This window comes from Taeniopygia guttata, chromosome 3 (assembly GCF_048771995.1).
Source record: "Taeniopygia guttata chromosome 3, bTaeGut7.mat, whole genome shotgun sequence".
Classification (NCBI taxonomy): Eukaryota; Metazoa; Chordata; class Aves; order Passeriformes; family Estrildidae; genus Taeniopygia; species Taeniopygia guttata.
The window spans coordinates 91,447,171-91,463,909 of record NC_133027.1 but is presented as its reverse complement, the minus strand read 5'-3'; the positions used below and the strand labels follow the sequence as shown (position 1 = coordinate 91,463,909).

Sequence of the window (16,739 nt, the reverse complement as noted above, 5' to 3'; positions counted from 1 at the left end):
GATATTATCCCAGGCCATCAGCTTCTGCAACTGAAAACAACTCCACCCCAGTCAAAGGAGTCAGACTCATTTATCCCAGCTGAGGATCTGCAAGTTTTTTGTCAAAAAGAAACTTCAACTCAACAGCACAGCAAAAGTCTATTTTCAAACATTCAGGATTTTAACAGGAGCTTTTCTCCTAAAATCAAAACATTGCTACTTTCTGGTCACTAGAGCTGTTGAGGACCTTAGTCTGCTCTCACTGAACACAACAGTGACGTTCCCTGGGGAGTGCAGTGAGACCACACCAGACCACAGAAATTAAAACTAGAGGCAAATCCTTTGCTTTTACTTCCAAAATTCTGATAGCAGAAGACTAGAGAAAGGCATAGTGAGTCCAGCATTTATGGCCCATTGCTAGAGCTCATACTCAGGCTCATGTATGATGCTGGCTCAAGCTGCAATGCCCTTTTTTATTGATCAGTTTACTCCAGACCACAAAAGAATAAGTTATCAAATCTACTATAAGACTAAATAAAAAAAAAATTAAAAAAATATCTTACCCCTTCTTCTTGATTGCCTTCTCCAACATTTTCTCATATGACACCTTTTCTTTATCATATTGGGCCACTATTTTGTCAATCTGTGTGCAGTGCAACTTCTGCATGGCACTGTGCTCCTGGAAAAGAGTAGGACGTCACCATTAGGTTGTTAGATTTTTGATACGCTATTTCCTTACAGCCTAAAAAATATCACTGTACAAATGGACCATTTTGACAACAGAATTTAATCTGGTCTAACCATGTGGCACTAAAAGTCCAGGTATTCCACCACAAGCACTAAAACATTCCTTCTTTGCCTGAAAAATTGAAACCTGCAGTGAACCTTAAAAATATGGTACATTTTAAAACAAAGCAATGATGGGGAAAAAAGTCATCTGTTGGAATAAATGTCCATTTTAGTACAATTCTGAAGGTCTGGCCCATGATCCCCAGTGATAGCAGCACTCTCAACATTAAGAAATCCCACCTTGTGGCAGACATCTCCTTTAGCAAGTGACAGCATGCTGTGCAATACAACTTAACCTTCTATTTTTCTTTATCAGAACAGCAGCTCATAATGATGCAAAATTTTACCAGCACGGAGAGCAGCAAATATTGAATTTACACTGCAATAGGAAAAATGCTTCTTTCATTCATTTTATTTTATTAATACCCAACTGCCCTGCATTTTATCCAATCGTGGCAAAAATAACTTCATTAATTTAAAAAGCTTCATCCAGGACTTTATTTTTTATAGCTATTTTTGCACCTTTTCCATACTTGCTATTCTACTATTCTTTATTATTATTATTATTATTTTCTATACACCTTTGCCTTATCACTGTTTCTCCCTCTAAAAAAGCTAATTAAATAGTTTTACACTCATTTTTACCAAAACATTAATACCAATGCTGCAATGCTTTCAAAAATCTAGTACTGGGCTGTACCCCGGCACTCCAACATCTGCCAAGCACCTCCCCAGGGGGCGCATACAGCTTCCAAGTGTTGTATTCAGAGTGGGGAACTGGATTTGCTGTTCCACAGAGGATTTAAAGGAAAACACTTTGATTCTGTCAATTTTAAAACATGCCAGCCTCACCAGGGGGTGTTTGCAGTGATTAACCAGGCAGGGAGAAATAGGTACAGTGAAAAGAATAGCTCGGGCTTGACAACATCAGCCAGGCATAGGTGAAGCGACTGAGAGCACCTCTGCAACTACCCACTCCCCTCTGAATGAGCTCAACTATCCAATTCTTGCCATAAAAGACTAAGAAAAAGCTCTGCAAAGCATGAGACTTCTGCCCAAAATTCTGCTAAAATTCTAAGAAACGGGAATGTTTTTTTGTAGCATCTTTTGTTTTCAAATGCAAAGTTTCAGTTGCTAACATGTTCTAGATTGATTCAGAACAAGTTTGCAGGTAAAAGCCTCCTCAGGTAGGTTCTAGTGATTTCCTCAAGCCCACTGAACCTGCACACCTTTCACATGAATATATTCACAAATTACATGTCATTACAAAATGAAGCCACAGTTCTGTCAATGTTCTGAGATGCCAACAAATTGGTATAAAAAGACACAAATCACAGCAAGAGTATCCATGGGAAAAGAATAGAGTCATATACTGTTCCCTTGGGAACAGTGAGTGTGTGTGTTCAGAAATCACAATTCAGGCTATTAAAGGGAAGAGGGGAAAAATTCCCCTTATACATACTGTTATTCCTGTCTAGTATCTCCCTAAAGCAATGAAAATAGTGTGCACAACTCAAAACTGAGGTCTGGAGGATTCTCATTACAGATTACAAGGATAAGGAAATAAAAAGAAGAAACTAACATTTACAGTTTACAAATCCATGTTGCAGAACTTTATTTGTCCACAGTCCCCTTGTCTTCTGTATTCCTACTTTTGCATTGTGAAATGGAGATTTTTTTTTCATGTTCGTTTTTACCAGGCTTTAATTCAAACAGTACATATTTTCAATGTCAATATGAATGTGCAGGAGATGAATTTGGGGATTTAGATCAATTATGCAATTGTGGTTACTGTCTAGAACCCTATTAAATTCCTCAAGAGGCACTTGTGACCATCCCTCTTGTGTCTGAGACTGCTAGAACTGCACACCACAATCCTCTGTTGAGCTGCTGGGCTGGTAGAGAATATATCAAGGTAATCCCTCACTATCCTTCCTCTTATGTCTAGCCCAAAGAGAACAGCTCTGAAAAATATTAAAATGAAGTAGGGGCCCATAAAACAGGCTGCTAAAACATAAAGTTGGCTGACTGAGAAATGTCCTTTACTTTGCCCAGCTGCCTGTGATGCCATCCCAGATCATTCCCCTAAACAGTACTCACCATATAACTTGATAAAGAAGAGCTATAAGCTAAAGGTCATCATTCAGACACATCAGCTGCTCTGTAGCTGAATATAAGATATGGATATTAATTCATCCTGGGAGATTAAAGTTACTTCAGGGAATGTAGGCAGGAAAAACTCTACCTCAAAAGCAGCCAAATGCAGGTGTTTAAATGGATGCATTGTTTAAAAAAGCAGTATTTCTGCACAGTATGCAGAAGTGACAGGACATAGTCTTTTAAAACTACCTAAAGCACAGGTTACCAGAGCTAAGATTCAAGAGAAGTTATTCCCAACAAGGGAGATTTTTTTAAAGTGGTGACAACTACATGAATTTGCCACCGTTTCTCAAAAGTCAAATACAAGGAATACTACAGCACCAGCGGCTGATGGCTCCCTCCTGGACTGAGGTTTGGATCATGTTCTTTGCTCCCAAGAGCAATCATCTGCTCTTCAGCAATCCCAACAGAGGGATTTTTGGAGAATGTTATGGTAGCTGCTGGAGCCAAAAAGGCTGAAATGCTGAACAGAGGTAAGTAAGTGGAGACAACATCAAAGAACAACAGCAACAGGGTGTTGTGTGCTAGGAAGACTGGCACCACTTAATTTTTGTTGGCCATAATGCATTTTTCAAAGCCAGTTTTAGATGGAAAAGCATTCCACTCTTCTCTCTTTAAGCATTATGGACAACTCCCTTCTGCTTGCTTACTCCTGCAGATCTCTGGAATGTCTGCGGTTAAATGACAGCCAGCCTGTTTCTGGTGCTTTTAGGTTCAGCCTCCTTCAAACGCAGGCTTCCTGAAGGCTGATCATAGGTTGTTGCCCTGATTTTTAAAAGTGTTAAGTTTTCTTTTATAGTTCTTTTGAAAGTTTTAAAAGTTTCCTATGCCTTCTGATGTTTACACATTTCTACTGGAGTTCTCATGCACTGTTCATGTAAATAATGATTGTTTTCCATTCTTCTTTGTGAGAGGAGAGAATTGATGGACTGTTGGTTTGACCAGTGTGGTTGGAGAGGTGGCAATTTCATCCTCCAATCCACTGTCGCTTTTGGAATTCTATATATTACAAGATCAGAAATAAAATTTGCTCTTTTCCTCTTTTGAACTTACGAAGCTTCTGTGTACTCATTTCGTGTCCAATAGCGACAATGGGTCACCAGCTGCAGAGTCGTGCTCCATCCCAGCTGATCAAATGCACCAGGACCAGTGGTGAGCACATCCAGCACTGCCCTGAGACAAATGCTGACTCTGCATTCCAGGAGCTGCCCTGGCTGGGGCCTTTAGCCAGGCATGCCCTGGGCAGGCACTTTGTTGTTAGCTCGAGCTCACCCTCTGCACTTAGGAGCAGCAGGGCTCAGACATGCAAGAGCTTTGCTTGAAATGCTGAAATCCCTCCTGAGTGCAGGGCCTTTCTAGATTACGGCTGGCAATTTGCTTCTCAGATCAGAGGAAGCAAATGCAAGCCTGCTTGATCAGATGGATCATTTTTTTTAATACTAGCAAGCACAGCCTTGGCTCAGATATCCTGTGGGTCACATGTTTGAGGGAGAGAGACCCTGAGTATGTCTGTTTTCTCCATAACCACAGGGCCACTGCTATAGCAAATTGCTGGCTGCTGGCCAAAGAAATGACAAAGTAGTGTTTAAAAATTAGAAGCCCCCAAAAAGATCAGCCCTATCAAGGTCTAGAAACTGTTGATAACAAAAAGTATTGGTGACAGACACTTTTTTTTGAGCATGGGCTTTGCACACAAGACAAAAATGCAGGAGTCACTCATTTCCCTTCTGCACAGTCAGTAAGGAGGCTGAAATGTAACTAGTTAATTTTCTTATATGGCTTTCAATACTGAGAACCCCAAAAAAGTGCCAATTATGGTAAGTAATTTCTCCATACTTCATTGTACAGAGCGTCCCACACCCAAACAGTCAGGAAAATAAACACAAAGACTAATCTTAGAAATGCCCGGGCAACCACATGACATCAGATCTGCAGTGAATTGGTAAGCGAAGAGAGCAAGAGAGCAACTGCCCCAACAGCCCAGAATGGATTTGTGGATTTTCTTTGCCAAAATTCATAACTTGAGATATTTTATTCACTTATTATAACTCCTTCTGTAACAAGAGTAATGGTTTTCTAATGAAAAAGGGCAGGGCAAAATTGGCTGTGATTTCCTACCATGCAGTGTATTTGTGGCAGTGATAGATGTAATTGTGGTATTACTGCCAAGAAAAAGCTGACTATGAAGTGGTTAACACAGATACAAATGAGGACCAGGACCTCTGCATTTCTCAGCTACACATCCCAGCTCTCTCTGGTGATTTTGCAGTTTCTTCAGTGCCTGTCTTCATTGCAGCACCACCTCCCTCCCATCATTACTGCCTGGTTTTTCCATGTCAATAAGTCGTGCAAGAGGGAGCAAGACAAGATCATTACCTGAAAAAGGTGAGCCTTGAGTGTTTGTATGGGTCAAATAAACATGCAGCCAGCCTCAGGCAGACACACAAAGGGCTGCCAAAGGGAAAGTGTGCATATTTCACTGCAGCATATTTCAGTCCATTTAAAATACGCATGTCTTTCTTGGGAATCCAGCTACCATCCCTTAGTCTTCCCCTATAATTGAATTAGAAACTGTCTGTGCTAATGAGCAACTGTTTAAAATTGGGCTATAGAACCCTTAATGATCATACCTTGGCATGTTTCTTCTTTAAGGCATTCAGCTCTTTCTGCTGTTTCTTTAAATGCTTTATATAAGCCTGAAAAAAACAGAGAACCTGGATCAATTTTGCTGTGGCCATATTGACTTTAGCCAGGTAAAATCCTGGCTACTTAAACAAAAAATTAGGAGCACCTCCTGAAAAGCTTGTGTCAATACTTACCTTCATTTGCTTTAAATCTTCTATCTTCACTTGAGGAATAAGGTCTATACCTGGGAAGATATTGACATAGTTTATCAAAAACTTCATACATATATACTAGTATAGTTCATATTCAAAATTTGAGTTTTATCACAGCAACCTACATTTAACTTAACAAGTAATAAATTAATGTTTTTCAGCACATGAAAAAAAATAATCACAGGTTAATGAGAAAATTACTCATCAAGATTCAGCTAAGATACAGTAATTTCCTTTTCCCATGCACTCTTCAATCAATTGCCTTGTGGAAAAAGAATTGAATCAATGAGTGTATTTTAATCTCTTACAGTTCTGGACTGAAGTGCCAAAACACAGCAATCTAAGAACTGAAAAAAGGTCATTTTTGCAAACACAGCAAACCACTTATGAATATTAAAACAATTTCAGAATTTTGGTTCCTAGATGGAGATTGCTCTGGCACTGCTTCTTGCAGTGGGGAGGTTTCTTGGGTAGGGCTCTATATGACTACAAAACTGAGGCTTGGTGTGCTTCTCCTCAGGTTAAAACACAGGAGGGAAAATTAACTTGCAACCTGTGTGGTAACAAAAATTAAATTTGCATTTTTCTTAATACCAGGCTATGGGAAAATGAGAAATTTGCTCCAAGACTAAAGGAAAGTTAAAAAATGAAGGAGAAACAGAAACCAAAAGAAGTAAAAATTCTAATTAAATTTCAATCACATAAGACTAACAGTACTATGTAGAATGAAAATTAAATTAATGAAAATGTTCTGGTCACTTTAACGGCAATGCAAACAAAACCTGATCTCATTTAAGGTTTATGCTTTAATAAATGCTTTGTGACATATTAAGGGCTTTATAAAAGCTACTAAGCACATCCTACATGTAAGTGTTAATAAAAATGTCAATACAATATCATGAGAGTTGTAATTTTTAGGTTTTCCTGAGGTTTCACACAGAAATGCTGGCCTGTGTAAAAATACACTACAAACATATTTAGTTAACTGCTCTTAAAAATGTCTGTGGACTATAAGATTTCCTTTGCCTTGAAAAGGACTTTCTGGCTTTTAAGGTGAATTTAACTGGAAAATCCTCAGACACTGTAAAAGGGAAAAAAAAAAAAAAAAGAGGGGGAGAAGAGAGATAGGCAATCTCCTTAGGGAATATGAATATTTTCTTTTCTTAGAAGCATAAGACTCTGCTCAAGTATATGGTATCAACATTAGTCTAGTAAATGAGACAGAAGCAGATGTAGGCACAGATAGAGGCTGAAGTTTTCAAAAACACAAGTGATTTGACTCTTACTGAAAATCTGAACCAAAACAACTCCCACATTCTTGTGCATTTCAAAGCCTTCCCCATTTTGCTGCACAAGTAATTTCTAGCAGCAAGATGAGTTGTGTATTTTAACAGTGGTGGAATTATTCAGATCTTAGTAAATCACAGAGATAAGCACAAAATAAGGATCATGACATGTGATATAAAAATGAGCAGCTCTATTTTAACATGCAAGAATACAGATGAAAATTGCAGTCAGGAAAGTGTTAAGTGCTGAAACCTCAGGCCTGCATCAGGCTGCTGGGTTTCTAAACAGCACTCCTCAGGATTTTATTTTAAAACATTTACTGCATAGAATCACTACACAGAACATTTCCTTAGCTGTCCAGTTCTGCCTCCATGGCCAGCAGGAATCTGTTGTCAACCTCACCAAATTTATGCTTGATTAATGCACAATAAAGCTAACACTTATGCATCATGGTCATGATATATGAAATGTGAAAATACCTCTCTGCATGAAGCGACCCAGGGTTCACACCAGGGAAGAACTTTTGAAAGAGTTCTGGCGCCAGAGACAACCTGAGGCTTTGATTCATTGCCAAAAGTGACTCCAGAGAAATGGCACTTGGGCTTTCAAGAGAGCCCTTCCCAAGAGTGTACTCAGCCACGAGTGCTTCAATTTGAGAACAAGAGCCCTGCACGCTCCTTTTGCCTCCTGGCAATACCTTTGGGCCAAGCTGGATGAGTGAGAGAACCACATCCTAGTTCTTATGGCCCACTAACAGAAATATTTATTGTCTTTCATTCAGTTGTACAAATTTGCTTTCTCACTTAATCTTCATTACCTATGATGATATGGGAGAAACAAATAATCCCATATGAATGTATAAAATGCCTTTGTAGAGGGAATGGTGAACAGTTATAAAAAATACTTATTCACTTATAAATGAGCACATCTAAATTTTTTTTTACAATAAACATGCCATTTCCATAATCACCATTCAGAGTAAAAGCACACTGTGAAAACATTTTTAATTGTTGGGAAATCTCTACAGAATCCAGTGAATTTTAAATACCTTTAATTACTTAAACCTGCAACCCTGCCAAGGGATTTTTGAGGGGAGAAAAAAAGCAGAAAAGTTTCTGTGGACTATGCCAGATAATAGTTACTCCTATTGGCACTCTAGGAATCTTTACCAGGAAATTACTCCCAGAGACATGCAGTTTATGTGTATAACATAAACATAAAATAAAAAAATATAGCTGCATACTACAGGTATACAGCTACACAAAGAGGTCACTTTGTGAAATAAAGCTGCATTAGCTTTATACAGTCATTTTAGCAATACACTAAATTCTTTGCAATTAGCCAAAGACAACTCCCAATGGCAAATTTATAAGAATTAATATAACTCCAGAATTAAACCTGAATGATCAGTGTTCCTGTGTGGCTTTGTGAACCACTTCAGAGCAGAGGGAGGGATTTTTGGATACCTTTCTTAGCATCAGTGCCAGAGCCAAAGCCTGCGGTGGTGCTGGGTCGAAGCTCAGAACTGCTCTGAGGTGTTACATTGGCTTTGGGATTATTGGCTTTTCCTTTCTTGTCATTCTTTGAAGTGTCATTTGGTACATCAGCTATATCACTCTGAAAGAAACATCATAATAAATTGATTGTTCTTTCACCTGTAGCGTAAAAAGCAGGGGAAATTTCTGAATGACTTACTTTAAACATAATGAAATTGCAACATATTTTCAAACAATGCTATAGTAAAGTATTTCAAATAGGTACTTACTAAAATACAACTTGATCCCCATTTATTAAAATCTCTCCTCCTAAAGGATGGATTAATGTGATCCATGAAAAGCCAATCAGTATTTCAGTAAATGACATAAGCCAGACAAAGAAGCTTATATTTGAAAATGAGAAGTGATAAGGTGCATTGATTGGAGAAGGACCAGTTCACTTTAAATAAAGAACACAATATGGACAGAAGTGGGTTGTGCTTATCATTGTTTCTACTTACAGTTTCAATACCCATAGCTCTCATTTGGTCTGCTCTTTTTTCTGTGATAGATAAAAATTTCTTTGGATCTGATAAAGCATCCACAATATCTGTAAGAAAAAAAATCAACTTTTTGTGAGCTTTGGAGGCATCTGGAAATTAGTATTTTACAAAAGCTTTACTCCATCCCTGTTATGAGACATGGCTTGCAAGAGGACTCCAGCTTTCTGTAGTGAATTTGGCAGGACTGGAAGTGCTTATTTCCACAGCACCTGGAACATGGAACAGTTCATAATGCACCTTGGTAATCCAGGTACCTTGTTTAGGACTCTGTCAGACTGCTCTAACTTCCTCCCAGTTATTGACTGTAGAATTTGAGACCAGGATGGGACCTCCTGAGCCACAAAGCACTAACTTTGTCCCTTGGCTGAGGGATGCTGACTGACTCGGGACTGCAGGGAATTGCAGAAAATGCTATTATATTTTGTAGCTAAAGAGCAGTTTCAGGTGAATTAAAGCAATCTATTCTCAAGTAGAACAATTCTCAGTAGCCTTTGTGATATTCCATGTCTGGGACATGACAGGCTGTGAGATGGCTTTTCTAGGCATGACCAGCATCTGAATCTCGCACATGAAACAGTACCACCAATGGTACTACAGCCCTGGGTACCAGACAGATTACTGAATCTGTTTTCCAGTGCAGAGATAAATCTGCAAGCACAGGTTCACAGCATGTCACAGGAGATTTTAACCTGCATATCAAATAATCTCTTCCTGTGCTTAACTCTAACGGAAAAAAAAAAAAAAAAAAAAAAAAAAAAAAAAAAGGTGAAAATATCCAACCCATCAAGAGGTTTAGCAAGAAACTTCTTGTTCAAAGTAGGGGCTGGGCTGTATCACCTGCCTTCCAACCTGAGTTGTTCTGTGGAATGTTCCTCTGAAGTCACAGCTCAGACAGGCCTCTCATTCCCACGGAAGTTGTATTAAACACTCAGAATTACCCTTGAGATCTGTTTACCTACATGAATAGGTCATCTCCAGTAACTGCTGTGACCCACTGATGTCTCGTGAAACTTATTTCACACAGACAAAAGCCATGTAGGATTTATTTTTAACCATGGCAATGGCTTGTGGCTGAGCACAGGCTGTTTCTCTTCTCCCTAACTCATTAAGGATGTCCCTTTGTCCTTGGCATACACTTTTCAGTGAAAACCCTGCATCACTTGAAAACTGAAGCTGATTATCAGGAGCTGCTAGGTAGAAATGCCTAACGTGTTTGGGAGAGGAGGACCTCTGTGGGCTCTGCAAAGAACCACACCAGCACATCCCCAAAGGCTCAGCACTTCTGAGGGGAAGTGACTCATCCCTGTCCTCTGCTTATGCTCCCCTTTCTCCCCAGGGAGGTGAGATGGGGGTGGGGAGGAGCATTCTGTTGGAGAACTGCAGTTAAATACAAAACTCTGAGAATCACTGGAAGAGTGCATTACAGAGGGCACCAACCACTAACCTGACAGCCAGGCTTACTCACTACAGATTTCTAGAATAGAAGCTTCTCTTTGGAGAATGCTGCTTCATTTGCATCAATTTGTGCCATTATTGTGCTTTTATTTGGAACAGAGGGGCTGATGCAAATAAACCACAAGAAATTACAAAGCTATAAAATAAAAAAAGAAAAACACATCTTTTAAAGCCTACAATGCATCACTTGTTCTAGTTATTATTCGGGGAACATTTTAAAATCTTACTCATACGGGTTAAAAAAATAAAAAGGAAAGAAAAAAGAAAGTAGGCAGCTACTGACTTGAGCTTAACCTTCCTACAGGTTTGCTAAAACAACCATGGAGATCCTAATGATAGCTCATAAAACAATGAGAAGTTCACTGCAGATGATAAGTAATTGAAAACCACATGCCAGCAGAATACTAATGATTCCACCTGAGTGTCAGAAGTTATCTCCCAGGTGTTCACCATGCTGCTGTTCTGTACCAAGGAGGAAAATGCATGAGGCACATCCAGCCTATGTGGGAAGGGAGAGGAGAACTAGAATTGAGCTCATTTAAATTCTGTTCATATGGAGGCTGCTTTTGCCATAGCTGACAGTAAACTACAACCACCAGCCCTCCCCGTTTTACTGTAACAACACTGTTACTTAAGGGTAGCAATGTTTTCTATCAAACAAACCACCTACTGCACTGCTGACACTGTAGCACACAATTTGCAAATTCTAAACTGGTGTTGAAATACCCTTTGGAAAACCAGCCTTTCACTTCTGCATGTGCGGAATGCAGTTTAAAAAATAAATTAACCAAATATTTTCTCCTTGTGGGTCCAGCACACTCAGCAGCTCAAGCCACATCAAATTCAGTGCTAAGTTTAAATTCTATTCTTAGAAAAAGTCTGGCATCATAGAACATCAATCCCAAATCAGAAGCATGTTCTTAGTCGAGAAAATATTTTAACTGAGTCATTTGCTGCCAAAAGCTTCAGTTCAGGTAAGAAATAAAGGGCACACTTAAACATGTCTCTTAGACTGATGGTTCAATTACCCTTGAGAATCTCAAGTTTAGGCAGAAGCTTACATTTCTCTTGAGACAAAGTCCCTGCAGTTAAATACTGTGGATGAAATGTGCTGCATAATGGCCTGGTGGCGCTCCAAGGCCCATGGCAAAACTCCAGCTGACTTGCCAGAAACCAGGATTTCACATGTGAGCAACACAAATGCTCCTGTAACACCTTTCTTCCATGAAATGTTGTTACTGAAGTTTCAGCCTGTTATTTTTTAAAGCCTGGATAAGCATCAGCAAACACAGACTTGAAGATCGGTTAGGTCAACCTTCCCTTCTTCAGTTTCTACTGTGGAAATCACACTCAGAGAAGTGCAGCCATTCTTTGCATGGCAGCAGGTTTGAAATCGGTTTTGTGAAGAGAAGAACATTGGTTTAATCAATATCTTTCATCAGTAACCCCTGAGGTAATTGCTGCAGAGTAAGAGCACCAGCATTTTGTGCAATTCCTACTCAACAGTTTTAAATGGTTTATGTATTGTCCCAATGCACAAGCAAATTTCATCTTCTGGGGTGAAGAAGCCCTTTCTGTCAGAGGGAACTCAAGCATTACACAGATTTTAGTGGTGTAATGATTATTCTCAGCTCTTTGCTCCCACACATATGTGGCAATTTGCCACTGCTCAGTATAAATGACCCCAGCTCTGCCAATCTGATCATGGATATGGCTCACATTAAATTAACTTTCCTGAGAACCCAAAAACAATTAAACCACACTAAAAACATGTAAAATTGGGAGAGGAAAATGCAGAGATGCAGTGGATGTTAAATTATTTCACTGGCCATTTCCAAAAATACGCCAATATTCCAAAGAATATAGAATTGGTTTTGTTTGAAAAGAACCTATATTTCTGCATGTATTTTTTATACTTATAATCCAATCAATATAGATAAAGTCCATCCTAACCTTACAGATATTTATGCCACACAATATGTAATAAAAAGAAAAGACTTTAAATTGTCAACAGAGAAAATCAAATTGAGCTAAGAAGTAGTAGATAATTTTCCACATTATTTTCTCATTTTAGTACCTTAAAGCTTTTATCATCAACACTGAGGCAGGCCCTTAGTAAAAAAGCAGATTCCTTCTCTCAATATCCAGAGATTCCAAGGAGATACAGAAAGCTAGAAATACTGGATCTTTCCATCCTCCAGCACTGCACATGTGCTTCTGGCTGGCACAGTGACCCTGGAGCATTCAGGACTTGCACACCAACGTTCAAGAGCCACAGCACACCGAGACAAAAGCTGATCTCACCTCCAAACCCATCAGGCACATAAGTTTTAAGCACAATGTTGCAGAAAACCGTTGGAAGAGAAAGGGGTTTGTTGCCCTCGTTCCGGAGGGAAATGTGTCTGTAACCTGCTTGCAGCCCATCCAGAGGCAGGATCCTCTGACCAATCAGCTTATTATTGTCATCATACACTGCTATTCTCAGGACAGCAAGGTCAGGGAGGATAACCTGGAAAGCCACAAAACACAGACATTTAATGGCACTGACACAGCAGCTTCCTCCCCGCCTCCCATGCGTGAACTCTGGATACCAGAAACTATCAGCACTGTAAGATCAGGTCATTCCCTGCAAACCCCTGTTTTCAAAATTAAATCTTTCCTAGAAAAGCTTTTTTCACCCTAAATAATGGGTAGATTTCAGGTTATGTAAATCCTGAGCTCACAGTTACACCAGCTAAATATTTTGCATGTTTATTTTTCATTACTGAAGACTGGTGGCAGTGATAAGAAGGCAGGTAAATACTGCATGGGAAATGACAGATACAGCAGCAATCAAAGGGCAGGTAGTGCTGGATCAGCAGGAATTATGACAGAAAGATGGGATTTGGGATGCATCCAAAAGGGCCAGGAGAGTGCAAGCACAGGCTGCTGGGGATGTCTGAGCTGCTGAAATGCTGTGCTGCCAGCAGAGGTGGGTGTGCTGCACTCAGGATGTAAGCGTTCAAGGCATGCATGGGAATAGGGGTGCTGCAGCCTCCTGCACCTGTCAGTCCCCGGCTGGGCTGACCAGGAGAGGACCAAAGCAATCCCCTGCCCTCCCTACAGCAGAGGTGTTGCCTCTGTGCCTGCAGCAGTAAGGTGGAAGCAGACAAACAGAGGTGTAGCTCCTCTGCCAGCCCATTCCCACCATACACTGGGAAAGACTTCCCACTCCTTCCCTACCTGGTGCTACTCACCATCTCCTGTGGGACAAAAGGGAAGACCTCAATAAATCTTGTCTGCCTTCTCCCTTAGACCTTCCCCCTGCCACTTCCATTCTCAGTCTTGGGGAGCACAAAGTAAAGGCTGCTTTTGGTCTCTGAACCCCTGTGAGTAGTTCATGGATATCCTGCTCTACTCAACTACAGCTTAGCACTCCCAGCACAGGTCACCACCAGCACCTACTCCCTCCTCCCCTTACACAACAGAGGGACAACACAGAACCCAGGTCAGAGCGACTGAAACTTTATTTTAATTAAAATAAATATGAGAAAACGTGACAGAAGAACAATCAAACACAGTACCTGAGAACAGCTGTGTAGGGTTAAAGATCAGCCTGAGAAGAACACTGCAACCCAAGCAGGGCAGGTAAGATCTCTCCCCTATAGCTCAGCACATCTTTCATTACATGATGGTCTTTGACACAGATTTGCCAGGGACCAGAAGTGGGGACTGAGTTTATTGTTTTCTCTGCATTAATTAGTTCTGTGGTAACCTGCTAGGCACTTCCACCCTCACATAAGGTTTTAGCACTGTGCACCCTGTGCCTTCAGTATCTCCAGCTGGAGAAATCCTTCCTGCTGTGTTCTTGCCACCTATCTGCTTGATCTGCAGGGTATGCTGATTACATTGCTAAGCTATGATAAGGGCCTGAGATGAAGAAAAACATCTCTTGGCTGACCTATGAGCTCAAGAGAGTGTGTGACCATCAGATTGCTCACTGGAGAGTAGTAATGAGAAATATTGGCCTCAGCCTCTGTACCCATGTCCCAACACACAGGCTGCACAGGGGTGCACCCTGGAATTTATGGCCTTTTTGATGTAAGAAATCAGACAGCAGCAGATGCTGGTCATATGGCCAGCAAGCCATGGGCAGCCAAATTGCTTGTATGTAAGCATCTTCCCTGTGCCTCCTCACACACAGAGAACAGCACCTGAAGTCACATTAATTCCAGAATGTGAGTTCAGAAAAAACTCTTGCATCAACTAAATTTCTCTTAAAAACTGGCTATGCTCTTAGGAAAGCAGAGTAACTATGTAATATACCCAAGTGTGAAGAGTTACCACCACTTGGCAAAAAGTCTGAAATCTGGACTAGAAGTCTGAACTTTGGAATAAAAGAGCAACAATTCTGCATGACAACAAAACAGGTGTAAGCAAAACAGATGTTATCCAAGACAGCACTGTAACACATGTAGTCTGGATGAAACTCCAGGCAACAGAAGAAGAATAAAATAAATAAATATATATATATATATATATATATATGTGTGTATCATATATATATAAAGACTGAGAGATAAAAACTGAACACGGACAAATGGTCTCTCTCTTTAAATACCCCATGCCAAGAAAAAAAGGGTTGTTTTTTCTTTCAGTACTGGAAAAAAAAATAAAGAAGAAGGTACATGATGCACATGGACTACTGAAGGAGGGAGCTGGCAACACGCCTGAGGAACACAGCACCCTTCCAACTTTTCCATGTAATGACATTGACCTTAGCTTTGGATGCAGCATCTCACCTGCCCTCTGGGCTGAAGGAACAGTGCAAGATAGCAACCACTGCCAGGGCAGGGAAGAAGAAATTCTCCAGGGAATGATGGTGTCCACCAGCGAGGCTCATTCTGAGCAGACTGCATACCTTGAACACAGGCATGGTCACAGAGGAGGTGGCTACCTCCAAGTGGGAGGAGGAAGCAAAAGGGAGGAAAAAGCCAAATGGAAACAAAAAAAACAACAACAAAAAAATCATGTGATAGCTACAGAGGTTATCTGTTAAAAAACAAAACCAAAGCAAAATTAAGAAAAAACAGAACCAAAACAAACCAAAACCAAGCAGCCTCTTGAAAGCTGATTTCAGCTTTCCATTGTTTACGGCAGTAAACAGGGGCCCTACAAACCCTTTTCCATGGAACAGCACTCATCCATGTGAGCAGCCAGGCTGAAGCAGGGAGGGCTGGCTCAGGAGGGCAGGGCAGCTCATGGGCACGAGCAAAGCACAGGCTGTGCTCTGCAGAGATGCCAAATCCTACCTTCCTGAAGACAAAGGACTCCTCGTTGTACACGGGGTTCAGGCCGTTGTTCATCACCATGCGCGTGCGGAACTCCTTGCGAATCGTGTCCGTGGGCAGCCCGTACATATCCACCTCTACGTAGGTCCCAATCTTCTTGTCTGACAAGAACTGCCCAGATATCACCTGCAACACAGCAACAGAGCAAGCAAAAGCAGTGCAGAGGAAGGATATTGGAAACGGTGGTCATTTCTTACTGAGAAATGGTTTATAGCCAACAGATGTGTTTAGCTCCTCGTGTGCAAACGGTGTATTTCAAACTGCACCTCTTTGGAAAAGCTTCTGTGATCAGATATAGAAATACAACCTTCATCTAAAGTGGTATTACCAGCCAGTGTCTCACGGATGCATTCACTGTACAAAAATACTGAATGGAATGACCAGAGCTGGCATTGCTATTCCACAGCTTCTAACACTCTCTTCAAAGGCACTTTTTTCTATGATATACCTTGACCACAAGAAGTAAAGGAAACTACTGCTCTGCTTTCACTTAGGTGAAGGATTGAAACTAATCATGTGCCGGTCTGACTCTGTATTACGTGTCTGGAAAGTCTGGAACGTGAAAAAGTGAAAAAAACCAAAATCCCACATGATTCCTCAGTATCGTTAGAGATATGAAGATTTGTTGCCATTTTACTCCAAGCCAAGGTGAATCTAACCACAGCAGGTGATTACTCCAGGGAAAATTTTTATTTCAACAAGATGATCTATTACTTAAAAATACAGCTAATGTTTTCATTACTACAATCAAGGAGGGAAGAAAAAAACTGAAACATTTCACAGACCTAAGCTCATTCTAAATCCATGACCTAACATCCTTCTGGGGACCACTCTGGATAACAGATCTAAATGTTATGTGGCTGA

At 40.5% G+C, this 16,739-nt stretch overlaps 1 protein-coding gene across 10 annotated transcripts in view; it reads right to left on the bottom strand.

Annotated features, from left to right (window-relative positions):
• The window catches only part of PLCB4 (phospholipase C beta 4), a 186,400-nt gene that overhangs the window by 22,176 nt on the left and 147,485 nt on the right, over nt 1-16,739 (bottom strand). For all 10 annotated transcript variants that reach the window (XM_030268791.4, XM_030268786.4, XM_072927413.1 and 7 more), the window contains 7 exons: nt 15,837-16,001; nt 12,850-13,054; nt 9,049-9,137; nt 8,519-8,669; nt 5,748-5,797; nt 5,559-5,624; nt 543-658 (listed from right to left, as the gene is read on the bottom strand). In XM_030268791.4, the coding sequence (XP_030124651.1) occupies nt 543-658; nt 5,559-5,624; nt 5,748-5,797; nt 8,519-8,669; nt 9,049-9,137; nt 12,850-13,054; nt 15,837-16,001 (842 nt within the window). The remainder of the gene's footprint in view (nt 1-542; nt 659-5,558; nt 5,625-5,747; nt 5,798-8,518; nt 8,670-9,048; nt 9,138-12,849; nt 13,055-15,836; nt 16,002-16,739) is intronic.